Raw genomic sequence first — 21,244 nt, 5'->3', positions numbered from 1 at the left:
CTTCTTACAAATTAACTTCTATAGACAAGTTCCCACTTCCATAATTTATTAACTGCGTTTTCGTTTCAATGGATTTTGGGTTTATGTATCTATTGTTTAAGAGTTTTCTTTTCTTTTCAATATATATTATCGTTTAGAAATGCCTGCAAATAAATAAAACGATAAATACAAAAACAACATCGTAAAACAGTAAGCAAATAAATGAAACAATAAATATTAAATAAGCAAAAAACAACAACAGAGTAAGCAAATAAATGAAATAATAAAATAGCAAGAATATAATCAAAATATTAAATCAATAAGCTCTACATGTATACGGCCGGAACCTGAGCACACGTGCGCCCCTCTACCTTTTTTTACTATCGCTATGGTGCCAGGCATTCTCTCTCCCGAGCAACCTTTCACCGTCGCTACGACAACGAGCGGAAGTGACGTTTTCGGCGGCGGCGGAGCGGAAGTGACGCGAGGGAGGGGAAGTTTCTCAGCAGAGCGGAGAAGGCGGCGGCGGCCTGGAGAGGGTCGTCTGAGCCATGTCAACGGGGAGCTCGGGGCAGCGAGAGCATGGGGCCTCTGGCGGGTGAGGAGGCCGCGGCTGCGAGGCCGGGCGAGAGGGGAGGCCGGGAAGGGAAAGTTGAGGGAGAGGGGGAGGGAGAGGCCTGGCGGAGGAGGAGGAGGAGGAGGAGCCCATTTATGGGTTTCGCCCGTGCCGGGGTTCCCTTGAGGCCCTCCAGACGTCGCTGGACTACCAACCCCTGCCAGCCCCCAGCCAGCATGGTCGCGGGGATGGGAGTTGTGGTCCAGCAACACCTCGTGGGCCGCAGGTCCCCCACCCCAGGCTTATGAGATCAGAGAGGCTGTAAATCTACCTGAAACAAATACAGTGGTACCTCGGGTTACATACGCTTCAGCTTACAGACTCCGCCAACCCAGAAATAGTACCTCGGGTTAAGAACTTTACCTCAGGATGAGAACAAAAACCGTGTGGTGGCAGCACAGCAGCAGTGGGAGGCCCCATTAGCTAAAGTGGTGCTTCAGTTTAAGAACAGTTTCAGGTTAAGAACGGACCTCCGGAACAAATTAAGTACTTAATCCAAGGTACCACTGTAGTGTTTTATCTTCTAAGGCTGCTGTTGCTGGGATTATTGAGAGGGCACTTGCGGCTGTGTTTTTGAGCCATCGAGATGTGTTACAAGTGCTAAGCCTTATGGAGTGAGGAGATCAAGGAACAGGCACCAGCCCCAGAGGGAATCTGAATGTTTAATTTGATTTTTTTCCCCCAGGCGACGCAGCAAATGGGACCAGCCTGGCCCGTCTCCGGCTCTCTTCCTCCTTCCTGCAACCACGCCTGTGGCTGGCCGGCCTGTCCAGGGCAGCGGAGATAGTGTATCTGGGATGTCAGGGTCTGAGGGCTCAGCGGCCCCGCTGGGAGCTCTGGATGCAGCCGCTGCCGTGGCAGCCAAAATCAATGCCATGTTAATGGCCAAAGGGAAGCTGAAACCAACGGCGAATTCAACGGACAAGGTCAGTGGCTGGCAGGGTGAAGGCATCAGATTTCGAAAGCAAGAAGCCATTTAACTTTCATGGCGGTTGAGAAAAGAAAGCTGTATACACACCATATATTTAAAGCACACCTCCATAATCCTGGGAATTGTAGGTTGTTACGGGTGCTGCGCTTTGTAGCTCTGTGAAGGTTAAATTTAAGTTCCCAGCATTCTTTGCAGGGAGCCATGTTCTCTGATGTGTACACAGCTGAAGTCTCAAATTTAGGATTTGGACTTGTTCACTCATGCTATTAACTATTTGCCCATTGTTTCCTGACATCTGGCCAAATGTGTATTGGTGCATATCAAACCCATTGAAATTAATTGCAGTGGGTCAACATGGTTGGATATAACCCCTTGTGTTGGCTATCAGTGGGTTGTAATGAAGGTTTGTTCTGCAATCAGCGTGCCCTTTTTTCATTTGTCCGCTTACCCTTTAATATGTATTGTGGTCAAAGTGGTTTGCCTTAAGAACAAAACAAAATAGCAGTTGTGAGATAGGCAGATCTGTAGCAACATATCACAAGCCACAAACAATGATATGAAAACAGTTCAAAATGAGCACATAACATCCAGCAGTGTTGACATGAAACTGATCAAAAATTAATTCACCAAGCCCAGCATTGCCTTCAGATTTGTCCAGGCACCTACCAGGGTACACATTCCCTAAGAAGTCCCCAACACCTCCCTTAGGCCCCATTAAGATAAATACTTCTAAAAACTTTATTTTACTGGTGCTGCTGCTATGGTCTTGAATTTGCCCCCCAAAACTCCAGAATTTCAGTCATTCTGGACTCTGTATATGTTGCAGCGGGAGTTGGCTGCTGCCACAGGCATATACCAGGGGCTATATTTTATCACACACCCCCATGAGACAACACCTGAGGCTATGGGCGGTCAGCCCAAGATAGCTAAGCTCTGGGGAAAGTGATATGGATTAAATTAAAAGGGGGTGTCTGGGACAAGATGGCACTTTGCTGTGAGTCTCCTTGAGCCTAGATTTAGCTCTGCAAATAGACAATGAATATACAGTCATGCCTTGCGTTACAAACGCTGCGGGTTGTGCGTTTTTGGGTTGTGGACCCTGCCTAACCCGGAAGTACCGGAATGGGTTACTTCTGGGTTTCGGCACATGAGCCGAAGCACAAAATGGCGTCATGCGCAGAAGCGCCGAATCATGTCACACATGTGCACAGACGCGGCGCTGCGGCTTGCGAATGTGCCTCCTGCACGGGTCACATTCGCCACCCGAGGTATGACTGTACACAATGTATGAACTGCACTGCAAAATTAAGACTATAAAGGGTGAATGAGCCAGCCATTATTTTAACTCCGTCATCCTTCCAAAGAAAATAATTTGGTTTCCTCTTCTGTCAGTAGTGAACATTTTGGAGCAATTTGGACTGGTTGCATGAAATCTATCCCTTGGTTCAGTCGCATCTGCTTTCAGAACAAGTTGGCGAGGGTGGGGGAGGGATTTTAACGTACCAGTGACTTCCCCTTTTCTCTTTGGATGCCGGAAAGTCTGGCTTAATAAGCGAGACTCTACTTTCTTAGCCTGTGACAAGGTTGGGGAACCTCAAGCTCAGGGGTCAAATGCAACCCTTCGGTTACAGCCATGAAACATCTCAAGTTATTTCTTATCCTAAGAAGACTTCCCAGCCTATCTGGGAATAGATGATTATCATTGTATAAGATGTTGTATTAGTGAAAGAAATGAATGTCTGTACAGTAGTACCTCGGGTTAAGTATTTTATTCGTTCCGGAGGTCCGTTCTTAACCTGAAGCATCACTTTAGCTAATGGGGCCTCCTGCTGCTGCTGTGCCGCCGGAGCATAATTTCTGTTCTCATCCTGAAGCAAAGTTCTTAACCTGAAGCACTATTTCTGGGTTAGCGGAGTCTGTAACCTGAAGCGTATGTAACCTGAAGCATATGTAACCCGAGGTACCACTGTAACTGAAAATGCAAAAAGAAAAAAAGAAAACAAACAAATGCAACCCTTCAGGCTTCTCTGTAGGCCCTTGGGACTCTCCCCAGGCCACACCTCTTGCCAGCCCTGCTTCACACCCTCATTGAGTGTTTCTGCCTGTCTTGAATGTACCCTTGAACTCTGATCATGCCTCCTCCTTGCCCGGATGGAGAGGGGCAGGTGAGTGTGCAAAGGGTGGGGGCTTATGTGTCTTGATGCCCATTGTCTGATCTGTTAACAGCTTCAGGCTCCTGGAAAAGGACCGGCTGCCAGCAAAAGCAAAGACGATCTCGTCGTCGCAGAAGTGGAGATAAACGACGTGCCTCTCACGTGCCGAAACCTCCTGACGAGAGGGCAGACGCAGGATGAGGTCTGTGCTGCTTGTGGCTAATTGGTCCTACGGGTTTCCAGCTGGCTCTGGGGTACTTTCCAGCTGATATGCCTGGTTCTCCTGTTGAAACCCTGTCCGACCTCTGGAACAACCAGGTTTCGATAGCTGTTAAGCAAGTCTTGGGGAACGCAGCATTAGTCCAGCTATTGGTCCATCTAGCTCAGCATTGTCAAGGTTGACTTGCAGCGGCTCTTCAGGGTTTCAGATGGGAGTTCTCTTCCAGCCTTATTTGATGCCAGTGGCTGAACTTGGGACCTTCTGCATGCAAACAGACGCCTTGCCACTTTGCTTTGGTTCATTAAATATTGGCAATCCTAGCTAAATGGAAGCTCCAGAATCAGTGTATGTCTTAGGTCCTCGTTGCACCATACATTTAAAGCAGCATTATACCAGTTTGAACAATCATGAGTCTTCCCCCCCTAAATAATAATAATAATAATAATAATAATAATAATAATAATAATAATAGTAGTAGTAGTAGTAGTAGAACTGTAGTTTGTTAAAGATGGTGAGATCTATTGGGAGATAACTATTCAGCTCACAAAACTACTGTTCCCAAAGTAGTTTAGCATTTGGTCCCTCTTTCCAGGGAACTCTAGAATTTGTTTCTCCATACTGGAAATAGGAGGTCTTCTAACAGCTCTCCGTATCCTTATGTCATTACACATAACACAGTATCTTTATGTTGTGCAGATGGGGCCTGCTTAACAGTTGCTGAGGACAAATAGGTGGTGTATGAATGGGTGAAGGAAGGCTATTGCTTCTAGGCCCTGCTTGTGAGCTCCCCCTTGAGGCTTTCCAAGGGCTGCTGTAGGAAATTGGGGCTGCTGGACTATGGGAGCCTTTCTCCTGATTCAGCGGGGATTTTACTGCATTTCCTAATCTGAGCAATTCACTGTCCCTTCGTATCTGCAGATAAGTAGGCTGAGCGGAGCCGCAGTCTCAACTCGGGGAAGGTACATGACTGCAGAAGAGAAAGCAAAAGTTGGACCTGGGTTTGTATCTTCTTCAATTTCCTCCTCTGGTTCTCTCCAGGATTAAAAAATCTGTAGAAGAGTGAGTGCTTATGGATTAGATATTGGACCTGAACGAGCAGACCAGCTATGTTTGTGCATTTTTGAAATTTTGTAAGCTATGTGACTTGGCTGCTCACTTGATCGAGATGTGCAAAGTTAAAACTGCACAAGTCAAATGTTATTGGGTGGAGGAAGCAACAAGCAATCCTCTGCTCTTCCACCATTACCATTCTTCAGTTTGCAAAAGGACTCCTTCCCCCCACCAAACAGCTACCTTCCTGCAAATCCCTTTTAATGAGAGCAAACACACACAGTGCCCAATGTCAAGGACAGAGAGCCCTCACCATCAGAGTGCCCCCAAGTGCAGCATTTTATCCCCTATGAGGCTGACTACAGTTTATTCCCAGAGTCCCAGTGACATTGACTGCCTCCAGGGGAGACCTTTGTTTCAGTTTAAAATATATAAAAAATATTACAACTTGTGTTTTGCAGAGATCGTCCATTGTACTTGCACGTCCAGGGGCAAACGCGAGAACTGGTGGATAGTAAGTAAGCTCTGATTCAACACCCTGGGTAGAGAATGGCTGTTTATGTGCTGTACACATTATTTCCCTCAAAAGAATTCTGGGCACTGTAGCTTGTTAAGAGTTGCTGTGAATTGCAACTGAGGGATAAAGCACAGCGCAACTCTTTAAGGGGAAGGATGTGTTTAAGGTGTAGTGTGTACACAGCCGAGGTTAGTTCACTTGACTAAGGGACCGTTAGCCTAACAGGCCCAGAGTTGTTATTAAATATGAAGTTGTGTTGTTGCTTAATTTTTTCACTGGGCACCCATCTGTTAAGGGTTGCTGTGGTTGCTTCCAACATTATAAACCTTGCATTAAGCAAGGGGTTGGACTGTATGACCATCAAGGCCTTTCCCAGCTCTATAACTGCATGATAGGAGTATAGGCAGCTGCCTTATGCTTGGGTCAGACCACTAGCCCATGCAGCTCAATATTGTCTACCCTGACTGGCAGCAGCTCTCCATGCTTTCAGACAGGGAGTCTCTCCCAGCCCTGCCTGGAGATGCTGGTGGATTGAACCTTGGAGCTTCTGCTTACAAAATAGATGCTCTACCACCAGGCCGCAGACCTTCCCCTCAAAGAGCCTGTCCTTGGGAAAATAAGGAGTTGTCTTATGCTGGGTCAGGCCCACTGGGCCAATGTAGTTCAGTACCGCCTACGCTGTCTGGCAGCAGCTCTCCAGGGCTTCATGCAGAGTGTCCTTCACATGATCTTCTAAAGCAACAACAGCACCTCCATGAAAACAATTCAAATCCAACACAGATAACAGTTCTATATCCTAAATGAATAATGATTGTGAAATTACCCTAAATGTTTCTTCTTCTTCTTCTGTAGTAACCACAATTTCCCTTCTTTTCATAGGACTAAAGTTGTTTTATTTATTTTTGCCTGACAGGAGCAGTAAACCGAATCAAGGAAATCATTACAAACGGCGTCGTGAAAGCTGCCACTGGATCCAGTCCAACTTTCAACGGAGCTACAGTTACCGTCTACCACCAACCTGCCCCCATCACTCAGCTGCCTCCGGCTGTGGGCCAGAAGCCCTCCTTCCAGTCAGGAGGAGTACGTCCTGGCCAAGTCCTTGTGTCTTTACCCTTGCATCCGTGTTAGAAACTGAGATATGAAAGCTAGGAGCTAAATGGCACCTTGAACCTAGGCTATGGGTGCAACCATGGAATGCCTAGGCATGCTTTTTTAATAGCAAGAATACAAAGCTGAAAATGAATGAATTGCAACTAAAATCTTATGTTCATTTTGCACACTGTCTATTCCTCATACGAAGACTGCAAAAAAACCCAAGACATGCTTCCCCTGCCTACCCCCCTAAGAGGGCCTCTTCTCCAGTCTTCAGAGAGTAGCTGGAAGTGGGGAGGCAGAAAAAGGTCCTCCTTTCCTTCCACTGTGCAGTTTTAATCTGAAATCTTAAGTGCAGTACTGCAGCCAGAGCTCAGAAACTGTTCACGCTAATGAAATTCTCTGTCGCAAAACACACCTAGAACTATGGGAGTTTTGAACACTGCCTTGCATTTTGCCTGTTGAACTGTCCATGTCTGCTTATTCCCTTACCTAGAGGATTAAGAAGGCAGAGCCTGTACAGCTGGGCTCTGTCGATACCATCCTCTTAGAGAAACACGATGGAGAGAGGGGTTCAGCTTGCAGAAAGAGTGGAGACCTCACTGTGCCATCGGACAAACATGTAGCCAGTGTGGTGCCTGCCAGGTGATGTTGGACTACAGTTCCCATTGGCCACAGGGTGGTCAAGGATGATGGGAGTTGTAGTCCAGCAACATTTTGACAGCACCACACTGGCTACCCCTGTCTATACACACCTTATACCGAGTCAGATCACTGGTACTTCTTGTTGCTTACCCTGATTGGGAATGGCTCTCTAGGGTGTCAGACCAGGTTGTCTCCCAGCCTGATGCTGAGATGCCAGGGACTGAACCCGGGACCTTCTGCATGCAAAGCAAACGCTCTGCTACTGAGCTATGACCCTAGCAGGGGACCTCTAATCCTTTCCCACTCCTTCCTGATTCTGGTGTCAAATGCAACACCTAAGGGTGTCTCTCTCTGTGTGTGTACAGATGCACTATGTCCAGGACAAATTGTTTGTTGGCTTGGAACACGCTGTACCTACCTTCAACGTAAAGGAGAAAGTCGAAGGCCCAGGCTGCTCCTACTTGCAACATATCCAGATTGAGACCGGCGCCAAGGTGTTCCTCCGGGGGAAGGGCTCTGGGTGCATCGAACCTGCCTCTGGCCGAGAAGCCTTTGAGCCGATGTACATTTACATCAGGTAGGGAGTTGGGAGCCTGCTGGGCTTTGTCTCCGGGAAGGAATGGGCTTTTTGTGTGCCATCCCAAGTGTAAAGGTTTGGTCAAGTTTGGTAAGCTGGCTTAGTTTAATTACGCAGCCTTTTTGATCAGCTGAATGTGGGATAGGTAGCAAGCAGGTTGGGATTTACTAGCGGATCCCTGGGTGATTTGAAGCATGTGAGCAAGGACTTCTGACTCCTAACATTGGAATAGCAGGGTCGGAAGTGAGCCCCGGGGGGACATCTAGTCCAGTGTTTCCCAATTCCCATCATCCCTGACCACTGATCCTGGTAGCTAGGGATGATGGGAGATGTAGTCCAAAAACAGCTGGAGACCCAAGCTGATCTAGTCCCACCCCCTGCTATGTAGGAACCTTTTGACCATCTTTGTGGATGTCTGGAGTCTGACAGGAACATGTGTGTCTGTGTGTTGTATTTCCTCTCCTCCAGCCATCCAAAACCAGAAGGCCTTGCAGCTGCCAAAAAGCTTTGTGAGAACCTGTTACAAACAGTAAGTAGACCCTTCTTTTTTATTGTTGCTCTCTTGCCAAAGTCACGTGAAGTGCCCATCTCTTTCTGCACTTTATATTCAGCTTTCCTGGCAGTGGTGGCTGGGGCCTGATGGGAATCTGAGTCCAGCATCCTTTGGTTGTGGCAGCCCCTGATGTCCCAGCAGCGTGTTGACCCTCCTAGTGAAAAGGATGTCTTCCATTTTTTGCTAATTTGAAACCCTCCCAAATCGTACTGGCCAGCTGTCATAGAATCATAGAATTTAGAGTTGGAAGGAACCACTGAAGCCAACCTGGTCCAATTCTCTGCAACTTGGGGCTCGAACCCACAACCCTGAGATTAAGTGTCTCATGATCTACCAACTGAGCTGTCCCAGCTGTCGTTACGGTGCAGTTGCTTAACCTAGTAAAACGCCTCATACTTGGGAATCGGAGCTGACGGTTGAAACTGACTATTTGTGATTGTGCTAGTCCTGAGTAATTCTTTATATTTTGTAATGGCCCTGATTTCCCCCTTTTTTGGATGCTGTTGTTTTAATGCAGTCTCCCCCAACCTGGTGCCCTCCAAACATTTTGGACTGCTGCTCCCATCATCCCCTGCCCATTGGCCCTGCTTGCTAGGGGTTGGTGGGAGTTGTAGTACTACAGCAGCATCTGGGGAACCATACGTTCCCCATCCCCAATACTGAAGAAGCCCCTTCCCTGACCCCAGACTGACTCCCACTTGTAGCGTTGGGCAGTAGAACCAATCCAGACAGGAGGAGCTTAACAGTTTGCATATAGCTAGGCTCACCTAACCAGGGCTATATGGTCTCCCACTAGAGCAGGCGGTTTGCATGAGTGTCCTTTATTGAAACCGAAGCAATCTGATCCCTCTTTATCTCTTCCAAGGTTCATGCTGAATACTCGCGATTTGTGAATCAGATAACCACGGCAGTCCCCATAACAGGTGTGTATCGGCAGCGTGCAACACTTAGTTCGGTGGTGGAGTGAGGATGAAAGATGGAAACCAGAGACATTGGGGTTAAATTTGCCATTATGAAAGCCCACAGGTGGAGAAACAGCTCTCAGCCTTTCCATTCTCTCTGGGGTGGGGTGGGGGGGCCGCATCACAATGCTGGGTGACGCAGTTCTCTGTTGCCACCTGGTTGCTCCCTGTTGTGCTTGCAAGGACAGGGTGGGGAACCTCCGGCTGGGGCGGGGGATCATAGACCTGGAGATGGCTAGGCCTGGAGGGCCACATCTGTTCCTCTTGGGTTACCCAAGCTGCACACTCTCTGCCCAGGCCACACCTCTGCTCAGGCCTTGCTTCATATACCCCTTGAGTGCTTTTGCCTGGCTGGAATATGTCCTTGAAGTCTGATAATGCCTCTTGTTTGCCCAAATGGAGGAGCGCGAGGGTTCTGTGTGTCTGTGTGTAGAAACCAGCCTGTTGTTGTTGTTTAACAACCCTTCTGTAATGGTTCTAGGGGTTGCTCGTGCGTGAACCTTTTTGGGTTGCCAAAGTGAACCTTTTTCTGTCCGGACAGCCACTCACCCGTGGCTGACTCAATCGCTGGCAGAATCCGTGAGTGGGCGTTTCTTAAACTTCTTCCAGCAAAGAAGTTCTTTGACGCCTAGTCTCCGCCTACCCTCTCTGCGCGGAAGCCTTCTGCGCAGGGAGGGCGTGGGCAACGGAGGACCCCTACTCTCCCCGCTGGTCCCAGGCAAGGAGTCGTGGGACCGCCTCGCCACTTCCCCCAGCTGCCCCCCTTCTCCCCTGGTGCTACGCTGATTCTCTTCCCCAGAAAATGGGCTGCTCCTCCCGATCTCTGGACGCTCTCTGGAATCCCTCTGGCTTTTGCTCTCCCCCTCCAGTACTGATGGCAGTTCCCTGACACCTCCCTTCACTCTTAAGGTCTCGGAGCAGGTTACAACAATTAAAATACAATATTAAAGACAGTTTGAACAGTTTACTGTGTAAAATTTGGATTCATTACTCCACCTGCTTTTCTTTCTGTCCCCGCCCACATGCCCACCAGCATGTTAACTTTAAATTAAATTAAATTTATTATTTATACCCCGCCCATCTGGCTGGGTTTCCCCAGCCACTGTGGGCGGCTTCCAACAGAACACTAAAATACAATAACCTATTAAACATTAAAAGCTTCCCTAAACAGGGCTGCCTTCAGATGTCTTCTAAAAGTTTGGTACTTGTTTTTCTCTTTGACATCTGGTGGGAGGGTGTTCCACAGGGCGGGTGCCACTACCAAGAAGGCCCTCTGCCTGGTTCCCTGTAACTTGGCTTCTCACAGTGAGGGAACCGCCAGAAGGGCCTCGGCGCTGGACCTCAGTGTCTGGGCAGATGTTAATTCGGAACACCTTCCTATTTCATATCAGACAGTCACCATCACCTTTCAGCATCCGTTGAAGGCTTTCCTTTTTCAGCAGGCCTTCTAAGAGATATTTTTATTTGTGCTCCAGGTCACACTCTGTATTGGGTTTGAAACTTTTATGTGTGTGCGTTTATGTAAGAATTTCAACTCTCTTTATATATGCGGTGATTTTCTTTATTTTTACTGTTTTGTGAAATTGCCTTGACATGCTTCAATAGGAAGTAATTCATGTATAAAATAAATAATAATTATTACTTTCTTCCTCTCCCCACCCCCGTAGGGTTTGCGCAGCCTGCAGCTTTAACGACTGTCCCTCCTCAGCCACCGTATTACCCCCCCAGCGGCTTTCAGGCAGGCTACCCTGTGGTTCCGCCCCCTCAGCAGCCGGTGCAGCCTCCTTATGGGGTGCCAGGCATTGTGCCTCCTGCGGTTCCGTTGGCACCAGGAGTGTTAGCACTACCCACCGGAGTCCCACCTGTGCCCACCCAGTACCCGATTACGCAAGTGCAGTCTCCCGCTAGCACTGGCCAGGTAAGGCAGGGAATGTTGCTTGATGACTGGTGAGGGGGCACCCAGTAGTGTCTAGGGCAGTGTCCTTGAATCCTCAAATATTGTTGGACTGCTAATCCCATCATCTCTGACGGTTGGTGAAGCTGGCTGGGGATGATGGGATATGTAGTCCAGCAGCATCTGGAGACGCAAGGTTGAAGAACACTGCTGTAGGGGTGACTGTTGTTATTTTTTAGACTGTTTCATAGACGCTTTAAATTGTTTTTCAGAAGTTTTTTAAACTTTTTTAAAAATACGGTAAAGCAGGACATTCAAACCCGGAGATCAAAGGAATGCCGGTGTGCCTTCAGGAGCTGGCAGAATCCTAACACAGCTTAGTGGTGGTGGTGGGGCTATTGTATTTTAGCAGGGGAGGGGAGATTTGATAACATTAACATGTGGAGCATATCTCTTGGGGTCTGAATGAGACGTTATCAGATTTCACATCTTTCTCTCTCTTTTTTCTTTTTAAAAATCAAGGTCATGCTGAGATTCTTAATCTCAGGGTCATAGGTTTGAGCTCCACATTGGGCAGAAAGTCACTGCATTGCAGAGGGTTGGACTAGATGGCCCTTGTAGTCCCTTCCAAATCTGTGATTCTGTGATGTGTTGCAGGCGTGACGCATTACTCCATTCTGGGGTGGGGTGGGGGACTCACCTGCTGTGGGTGGGGGTAGGGCAAGCTGCCCATTCATGCCGTGGTGAGCCAGTAAATCTCTGGGTTCTTGTTTATGTGCACGCAGCATCAGGGAGAGCATTCGGTTTTGCAGGGTGTGAGCCTTCCATTGCCCCAATTACAGGCGAAAGGTAGTGCGGAGGCTCGTAAGGAATCCAAACGTTCTCATTGGTCTCTAAAAACATGAGCCAGGGGCCCAGCACAAAAATCCCTGCCCTTCTAATTTGAGCACTGATTGGTGGAGAGAGAGAGAAGGAGGTGTGTAGCTAAAAGGAGAGCCTGGTTTGGAAGCCTTAGCAAGGGCAGATCTGACCAAATAGAGCAGTGCAGAGCTGAGGCCCGACTTGCCTTTCACAGCCACAAATGTAGCCCCATGGAAGCGGACTTAGTTAGCGGTTGGTTGTGGGAAGGGGGCTTTGAATATGGGCTGAATTGTGACCCCCTGTAAACAGTAGCTAAAGGTGCCCATCACAATTGGATTTGACATTGTTTTCATATATTGCGTTGTTTTACCTTTTTGTTTGTTGGTTTGGAGTTTACCGGATATAGAAAGAACAACAAAACACAGACAATACAAGTAAAATAAACACATGTTACTGTTTCAGTTGTTGGTGCTTAAGAAATTGCTTTTCTAACGGGCGATTTTATTGTCTCAAATTGCTCCCGCGGTTTCACAGGAAGCGATTTCTAAATGCAATGAGATTGTGTGCATGTTTCTAAGATGCATTTTTATTTTGTTGTTGCTTGTATTTTTTTAACCGCTCTGGTGTTTGCCCACAAAGGGGAGCAAAGGTGGGCTACAAATGTGATCAGTATCAAAACAAGAGAAATAACCCCTCTCTTCTTTTGCCTGGGTGGTTTGCAGACGCCGCTGAGTGCCCCTTTCCTCCCAGCTGCCCCCGTGAAGACGACCTTGCCGGCCACCACGCAGCCGCCAGGTCAGCCCCAACCCCAGCAGGGCCAGAAAAGGCGTTTCACTGAAGAGCTGCCGGATGAGCGGGAATCTGGGCTGCTGGGATACCAGGTGGAGTGACTCCCTGCCATTTTACTGCCTCCCCTGCCCCTCTTTCCTTTGGTCACAGAGCTGGTTCCACACCTGGATTTTTGGGTTTTCCCCACAAGCCTCTACGGGTCAGATATGGTAGAAGCTAGTGTTCCTCAATTGCCCTGGAGGGTCAGGGCCAACATGCTGCCAGTTGCTAGAAGCCGCAGGCTGGGAGAGATGCTCTTTTGCTCAGCTCCTGCTTGCGCATTCCCGACTGCAGCACCTGAGAACGGGGTGCTGAACTAGATGAGCCACTGACCTGATTCATCAGGCTCTCGTCTTAAGTTCCCCATCACCTTGTCCAAAGAAGGTGCTGCGTTCTTTGGGATAGGCAGTAATCCCTAGGCAGGCTTTGTGTTCCCAAGCGAGGTGCCCTGCAGATGTTGCTGGACTACAGCTCCCATCGTCACTGGCCATTGGCCATGCTGGCTGAGGCTGATGGGAGCTGTAGTCCCAACATCACGTGGACCCTTTTCTAGGAGTCCCAAGCAATTGCCGGGCGAGGTGGTTTGCCAGCCAAGAGGCAGGGCCCTGATTTCTCATGGTTGTTACAAAAAGGAACCTTGTGACACTTTAAAGCGGTGGTGACGGAACATATAGATTCCTGATATCGTTGGGCTCTTAACTCCCAGAAGCCACGGCTAGTAGTCAGGGCACATGAGAGTTGAAGTCCAGCACTAAATAGAATGCAGAGAGAGTATTCACCACAGCTCTTTCCTGATCTCGTATCTGTCTGAGCTCTGACCAGGAAGCTTGGAATCCATACCACATGAATTCCTTAGCAGTTTGGACCCCTGTTGTTTACAATTATTATTATTTTTGCAACACCTTGACCCCATCCCATTGACCTTCAAAATATATTTTGCCTTGCTAACTGCACCATTGAGGGACCCCACTAGCTGTCCCAGTTTGCATCTTACTCTCCGCTGGGTTTTGAGGCTTTGTGGTGGTGATCGAGAACAGAGTGTTTTTTCCTTCCAATTTCAAACTTTATAATAGATGCCACTATTTCCTCTTTGTTTGTGTACCATCTCTAAACTAGGCTTGTTAGTAAGTCAACACAAGTGACTAGCCTGTCTGCCCACATTTGGGGGGGGCATAATTGAAATAAAAAGGCACATTCGTTTGAATTGAGAAGGTCCCAGGTTAATAATAATAAAAATATAATTTTTATTATTTAAACGCCACCCATCTGATTGGGTTGCCCCAGCCACACTGTGGCATCTCCAGTTTAAAAAAAAGTCACATTAGGAGTTCATGGGAGAAGAGCTTTCTCTGTCTGAGATCATGGGAATCTGCCAGTCAGAGCGGGCTGTGCTGGCTAGGCCTGGTCTAAGGAACCTTCCTTTGTTCTCATAATAAAAGGCAGTGGCTTGGATATAAAGAGCCACTGAAAATGAATGCTGAGTTTACAGTGAGCAAAAATACTGAGCAAAGAAGAATGTTCATAGAAGATATTGATTTAAACTAAAGTGAATGGTTAGTTAACAGAAACAGACACAGATGATGACATTATATTTCATTTCAAGAGTTGGAACGGAAGGGCCTGTTGGTTTTAGCAGGCACCTTCCTCTGTTCTGACCTGGTGTAAGGCAACTTCCTCGTTCCATACTTAGGTGAGTCATTTGTGACATTTGGACAGCTCAAAAGGAGAAGAAGAAAAGGGAACCAGCTCTGTTTTCTTAACTTCCCTGGCAGCTGTTCTTACTTGCCACAGGTGGCACAGGCTGCTGCAGTCTCAGTTATGAGGCTGGTCTGAAAAAGCTGTTGAGTCTTAACAGCCCTTTAAAACAAAAACGGATCCCTGTTACCTTTTCCTTTGGAAGAGAAGTAAATATTCCACACACCTGAGTTCAAATCCTGGAGTGGCACAGAACCTGAGCTGTGTGTTGAGAAATCCCCCTGTTCAAACCTCACCTTGGCTATGAATGACACCGGCCTCCTTAGCGATTTGCTCAGCCTCAGCCTTCCCATCTGCAGTATGGAAACAACAAAGCCTGGCCCTACCTTTCAAGGGCTCTTGAAAGGATTGCACAGAGTATCTTAAGCCATGATACGCTATGCTCATGCTCCCAGGTGGTTTGGGCATTGTTGTGCAGCAAGCTTTCCAGTTTACCATGTGCAAAATGCACAGCGTTTTAAGAGGCCCAGAAAAAGAACGGAAGCATGGCCTGTAATGGTGTGTAGAGAGCAAAGAGACTGGGCCTGCTGCAAGTTTTCATTAAGGAGCTGATAGCTTGTGTCATAGTTTTAGATTTGCTAATGCCGCTGTGTTTTTCTGCTCATAGCATGGACCCATTCATATGACTAATTTAGGTACAGGCTTCTCCAGTCAGACCGAGATGGATGGAACGGGTTCGAAGCCAGCAAGTTCCTCAGGAAAGGAGAGAGAGAGGGACAGGTAGGTTGTGGCCGTGGCGCCCGGCTTTGCTCTGGTACAGTTTTGAGTGGGAACTGCAGTGAAATGTGTTTCAGTGTGGAAGTGCTCCTCAGGCCCTATCATTAGGGGAAGTGAGGTTGATGAGTTTTGGGGTATTGTGAAAAGACAAATATACAGTGGTGCCCCGCAAGACGAATGCCTCGCAAGACGGAAAACCCGCTAGACGAAAGGGTTTTCCGTTTTGGAGGTGCTTCGCAGGACAAATTTCTCTATGGGCTTGCTTCGCAAGACGAAAATGTCTTGCGATTCATGGGGGGTTTTTTTCGCTCCCCACCCCCTTTTTCTAAGGCACTAAGCTGCTAATAGCCTTTTAGCAGCTAATCCGCTAATCCCTTAAGCCTTTAATAGCCACTAATAGCGCTAATCCGCTAATGGGCTTGCTTCGCAAGACGAAAAAACCGCTAGACGAAGAGACTCACGGAACGGATTCTTTTCGTCTTGCGAGGCACCACTGTATATATATATATAGTTGTAGACCATGTTGTTAAATTTATTACCCACCCTTCAACAGCAGCTTACTACAAAATTTAAAAACTGGACATATTGCACATGACAGTACTAAGCTAGATGGGATCAATGGGCCAACTTGTTATAAGGCAGGTTCCTACAGGTTTTATCCAGCTAAGAGTAGGCCCATTGAAATGAATGGACCCGCGTTAGTCACGGTCCTTCATTTCAGCAGGCTCCTCTGAGCCTAACCATGGGAGAAGATGGTCTTTTAAGCAACCTGGTCCCAAGCCAGTGAGTCCCAATTGGGAAGAGTTCTTCTTGCGCTCCGGACCTGCATACAGGCTTCCCAGAGCCTTCAGGTTGGCTGCTGTGAGGATGCTGGACTAGATGGGCCTCTGGCCTGATCCAGCAGCCAGGCTCTTCTTATGTTCTTAAACCATTTATTTATTCCACAGGATTTATATATTGCTTAATCCTCAAAACCTCTTAGCGGTTTGCAAACAAATACACATTAAGAATACAGTGGTACCTTGGTAGTCAGACGCCTTAGTTGTCGAACAAATTAGCTCCTGAATGTCACAAACCCGGAAATGAGTGTTCCAGTTTGCGAACATTTTTTGGAAGCCGAATGTCCAACGCGGCTTACGCGGCTTCTGACTGCGTGCAGGAAGCTCCTGCAGCCAATCGGAAGCTGCGCCTTGGTTTTTGAACTGTTTCGGGACTCCCAGGACAGATTAAATTTGAGAACCAAGGTACGACTGTACTGATAAAATAGTATTAAAAACAAATTGACCCACAGAATTCCAAAATATAAATTTAATCTGCAGTCTTAATACACTTTAGTTTGGGAAATATGCATTTGGACATCTAAGATACCGTGAACAAATTTTTATGATGATGGAGGAGCAGGTTTCTGTCAACGTTTGTATACAGCTGGACACCATTTGGAAGGAAGATGGCGGTCTGAACCTTTCAAAACTACACTGATTCTAACCACTGATTTAAGAACTGGACTGAGCATCTGCACTTAGAATCCCCTTGCAGGGCCAGGTGCGATGCTGCTGGGTATAAAATAGAAATTCCATATTAAAATGTGGCCAAGTTTGCCCATGCAAAACAGTTTTCAGCAGGGGCCAAAAATAATGTAAGGAAGGCACCTGCCTAATATAAATATTTAGGGCTTTAAAACCAGGATTTTTAATGGGTTGAATAAGCTTGAAATGCTCCTTGTTTCCAAACAGGCAGCTGATGCCTCCACCGGCTTTACCAGTGACCGGGATGAAGGTGGAGCCTGACGACCGGAACGGGTCCTTAGTGGGCGGCAATGGTGAGCGTGGGCGGCCGGGAGCCGTGACTTGTACTTGCATTCCATCAGCCGGCCTAGCTAACCTTAGGCTGTTCTTCCCAGTGTCACCTCCAGGTGCTAAACTCTTGTGTGCACCACTTACTTTCAGTTCCCTGTCTTCTGAGTTCTGCTAGTAGCTAGGGACACTAAAGCTCAGGGTAAATCAAACCTTTATTCTTACACGAACTCCAAAGAGTAAAATTACAGAGTAGTAAAGCTAAGGGTCTCTGAAAATGCACACACACTTAAAGACCTGGAGTTCCCAGGAGCTCTGAGTGGGAATGTCCTTCCTGTTCCCACAATTCACAGCTCTGCAGGGAGAAGCTTCCGAATACCACCAGTCTCCCTCCCATGGGTGCCATGTGGGGGGCATTGGTATGAACACCACCACATACGAAAGAGCAAGCCTTTAAAACATGGCACCCGGGCTTTTGTGATCCGTAAAGGAGCCTGGGCAGGAGGGCAGAAAAGGGGTGAGAGGGGGGAAGAGGAGGCCCCTGCTTTGCACGCACAAAGACCCCTAATTCAATATCCAGCATCTCCAGGTTAGACTGGGAAAAAGACTCCCTGTCTGAAATCTGGGAGAGGCTCTGCCCAGGTTGATAATACTGAGCCAAATGGACCATTGCTCTGACTCAAGGGAGCTTCTTCTGTTCTTCTTTAAATCAGCCCTTTGTTTTGAACCAGGAGGACTGGAATCTTACTTTATTTTAAGGGGAGGGGCTTCGGTTCAGTGGTAGAGCTTTGCATGCAGAAGGTCCCAGGTTCAGTCCAAAAAAGGCATCTCCAGGTAGGGCTGGGTGATGTCCCTTGCCTATTTTCTATGTTCCTAAGAAGGACGAGGAAGCTGTCAGTCATCCCTCACCAACCTGGTTCCCTCCAAATGTTTTGGATGAAAGCTCCCATCAGCCCCAAGCCAGCCAGATGTGAGTTTTACATCTGGAGGCACCAGACTGGTGACAGATGATGCAAGCCATCCGTTTCCCATTCTGATCAGGAGAGTGGGCAGAACAGTAGAACTTTTTCCCTTCCGCACTTGGATCTGCTGTTCTTGGAGCTTACATTTTTCTTTGCTCAGACACCGCAGGGAAAAGAACAGTGTCTCCTTCTCAGGGCTCAGGGTTGTTGCTTTGGTCTGATTTGTGTACCCAGCATCCTAGCCCTCCTTCCCAGTTACTGCTGTTTCCCCTCTTTTTCTCTCTCTTCCTTACATCCTCCTCCACCGAGCAATACGCTCCTTCCTCCTCAATACCCAGAAAAGCAGAATTCTGCATTTCAAGCAGGGAACCTTAGCTTTTCCTATGATGCCAAGTGAAATTGACATATAGTCAGTCGATTTCCGCTCCTGTGCTTAGGTGCTCAACGTGGCTTTTCTGCTGGTAGGATATCCATCTTGAATTGGACGCTTCTAACTGGGAGACAGAACATAACACTTCTCTCCCCCCCCCCTCCCCTTCTTAAAAGTTTCCCTTTTTAAAAAACGGTAGTTGGACACTTTCAACCGGCTCCTGTTTTTTTTTTAAACATGTTGTTCTTTAACGGTGAACTTGCAAACCCTGTTGCCTCATTTTTGCTAACTTGACTTTTCTTTGTCTTTTTGTGTTTTTCTTTTTTCTCTCTCTCTCTCTTCTGTGTTCTCTTACATGGCTCTGACGGATCACACTTGTGCTGTTTGCCGGTCCTGTATCGCCTGACCTCCCACCCGGGGTGACCGTTGTTGGCTCTGTGACCTCAAAATGGTGTCCGACTAACTTTTTTTTTGGAAAAAAAATATACATTAATGCCTCTCATTTGAATTAACATGTTTTTGGGGGATATTTTTTACCTTTCTCTTTTATTTTTTCCTGGGGCGGGATGTCTCTCTCTTTTTTTCTCTCTCTCTCTGTTCATCATCATTAGATCACCCAGCTAAGAAGATGAAAACCGGAGAAAAGGGATTTGGCCTGGTGGCTTATGCTGGCGACTCCTCGGATGAAGAAGAAGACCACGGGGTTCACAAAACCGCAAGTAGCTACTCGCAGACCTGGAGCTTAGGATACCAGTACCCCTCGTCGCAGCAGCGGGCAAAGCAACAGATGCCATTCTGGATGGCACCTTAGCTGCTGCAGCTGCAGTTGCCTCCGCCACCTTCCACCTGTTGTCTCTCTCAAGCAATAACACGTGTATATTCTCAAAGAATCTCTGCAAAATGTACATCGGCCCTGACCTCTTTGCACAAGCTTCTGAGATGCAGTATGGCCCTTTCTGTGCCAGGGGCTCCGTTTTTGTGTTTTCGTTTTATTTCTTAAAAAAAAAAACAACAGACAAAAAGAACTTGCTATTATATCTGCATTGGACTCCTCCATCAAAGGCAATTTGAAAGCCGCAGGCTTAATGGAATACAACTGCAGATAAACAGTGTCAGCATTACACTCGCAGGGAATGTCTCCATTATATCTCCCTTTCTCTCTTTTAATACCCCCCCTCCAGCTTATCATGCACCTGTTCTTGGCTTTGGAAAAGAAGCCAGCCAACCAGCGAAGTTCAATAACTTAAGCCTGCTGCTGTTCTGCTTGTATTTCTGTTTTATAACTGGATTTTACTTTTGTGTGTGTGCGTGTGTGTGTGTAATGCTTGGTCTTCTAAATAGGATTGGGGTGGGTGGGGGAAACCTTTGCCTGAAAAACCTGTTTCCTGAAAATCACCTTCTTTAAAAAATCTTTCTGTTGGTCTCTTTTAAAAAAAAATCAAATCTGTAATGCAGTTTTCCAAAACAACTTCAGAATTGTTTTGTCAAGCAGCTGGTTTGTTTTCTTCTTTGTCTCTCTAATTTCATTTGGCCAAGTCACATTTGTCAGGGAAGACAATGTATTACTTTTTCTCCCCTTGCTGTGGGGTGGGGGTGGATTTAGCAGTAGGTGTTAAAATCTCGAACCGGTCCTCCTGAGGTAATTTCTCTTCACCCCGTTGTGCTTGGATCTTCGGCCGGCGTGTCGTTACTTCTGCAGCAATGGCATCGTTGCAATCTCGTTCCCTTCCGAAAAACCACCTCCAACCAGACTTCTTTGCTTTGTGGCTGTCTTGCTGATAAGAGACGCATTGAGCTTGGGACATCTTCGGGTGCTGGTGACATGCAGCCACGGCTGAAGAGGAAAACACAAAACTTGTGGGATTGTTTTATAGCGACTCAAAACTGTGGTGGGCTCTTTCCTGGGCCTGTTAGGCTGCTATCAACCAAAACACTTGCAGTCAAGGGCAGAGACGGAGGGGGCACCACTGGACCTGAAATTTTGCTGTCTTGTGTTCAAAGGGCAAGTAAAAGTTTGAAGTATTGGAATAAGTGTTGGAGGTGTTTCCCCGCCCCACAGAAAATGATCTGGTGGAGCTTCCTTTCACTTTAAAAAAACAAACCAACAACCACACTATTCTCTGATTTTGTTTTTCTATATGTTGTAAATAAATTCAAACCATAATTTCATTATAAATGTACAAATAATTCTACTTGCTTCTCCATACTCTTGTTTTTGTTTGGAAAGTCAGCCTTGGGTGTATGTGAGCAAAAAGCCCAGCCCACACTATCAGCCCTGAAAAGTTATTTGTGGCTTAAGAAAGGACCATTTCTTTTTCATGGCAAATAAAGCCTTCAGTGGCTACTGAACAGACTCCTCAGCTGTTGGAGGCAGTATGTCTCCTAATACCAGGTGATGGGAATCGCAGGTAGGGACAGCCCTGCTTGGGGGCTTTGCATTTAGGCATCTTGTTGGCCACTTGAGAGCATAGGATGTTGGTCTAGATCAGGGGTCAGCAACCTTTTTCAGCCGTGGGCTGGTCCACTGTCCCTCAGACCATGTGGTGGGCTGGACTATATTTTTTTTGGGGGGGGGCGGAATGAACGAATTCCTATACGCCACAAATAACCCAGAGGTGCATTTTAAATAAAAGGACACATTCTACTCATGTAAAAACACGCTGATTCCCGGACTGTCCGCGGGATGGATTTAGAAGGCAATGGGCCGCATCCGGCCCACAGACCTTAGGTTGCCTATCCCTGGTCTAGATGCACCATTGGCCTTACCCA

At 47.3% G+C, this 21,244-nt stretch overlaps 1 protein-coding gene across 4 annotated transcripts; it reads left to right on the top strand.

Moving 5' to 3' along the window:
• Positions 1-424: 424 nt before the first annotated feature.
• Positions 425-20,667, top strand: KHDC4 (KH domain containing 4, pre-mRNA splicing factor). 4 transcript variants are annotated; one of them, XR_014506134.1, is made up of 14 exons: positions 425-577; positions 1,281-1,521; positions 3,753-3,881; positions 4,818-4,897; positions 5,411-5,463; positions 6,380-6,546; positions 7,569-7,780; positions 8,249-8,309; positions 9,199-9,256; positions 10,963-11,213; positions 12,773-12,931; positions 15,269-15,353; positions 17,084-17,169; positions 19,087-20,667. XR_014506134.1 is itself a non-coding variant. In XM_083418530.1 (14 exons), the coding sequence occupies exons 1-14, from the start codon at positions 531-533 to the stop codon at positions 19,284-19,286; spliced, it is 1,857 nt and encodes a 618-aa protein (XP_083274656.1). In that variant the 5' UTR covers positions 431-530; the 3' UTR covers positions 19,287-20,667. The 4 variants fall into 4 exon arrangements, 2 of the variants coding, with proteins under 2 accessions (XP_083274656.1, XP_083274657.1); XM_083418530.1 differs by having other exon boundaries at positions 431-577; positions 15,241-15,353; XR_014506135.1 differs by having other exon boundaries at positions 445-577; positions 19,096-19,140.
• Positions 20,668-21,244: the final 577 nt, after the last annotated feature.

The sequence above is a fragment of the Podarcis tiliguerta genome, assembly GCF_965153285.1.
Source record: "Podarcis tiliguerta genome assembly, chromosome: 16".
Taxonomy (NCBI): Eukaryota; Metazoa; Chordata; class Lepidosauria; order Squamata; family Lacertidae; genus Podarcis; species Podarcis tiliguerta.
Note: the sequence above shows the minus strand (reverse complement) of the source record. Positions and strands in the feature narration are given on the sequence as shown.

Bases quoted from the DNA above. Each gene is read 5' to 3' on its own strand.
- KHDC4 (XM_083418530.1), top strand. From the start codon at position 531: ATGTCAACGGGGAGCTCGGGGCAGCGAGAGCATGGGGCCTCTGGCGG. The intron at 1,522-3,752 runs GTCAGTGGCTGG...ATCTGTTAACAG, and splicing joins CGGCGAATTCAACGGACAAG to CTTCAGGCTCCTGGAAAAGG. The intron at 9,257-10,962 runs GTGTGTATCGGC...CCACCCCCGTAG, and splicing joins CACGGCAGTCCCCATAACAG to GGTTTGCGCAGCCTGCAGCT.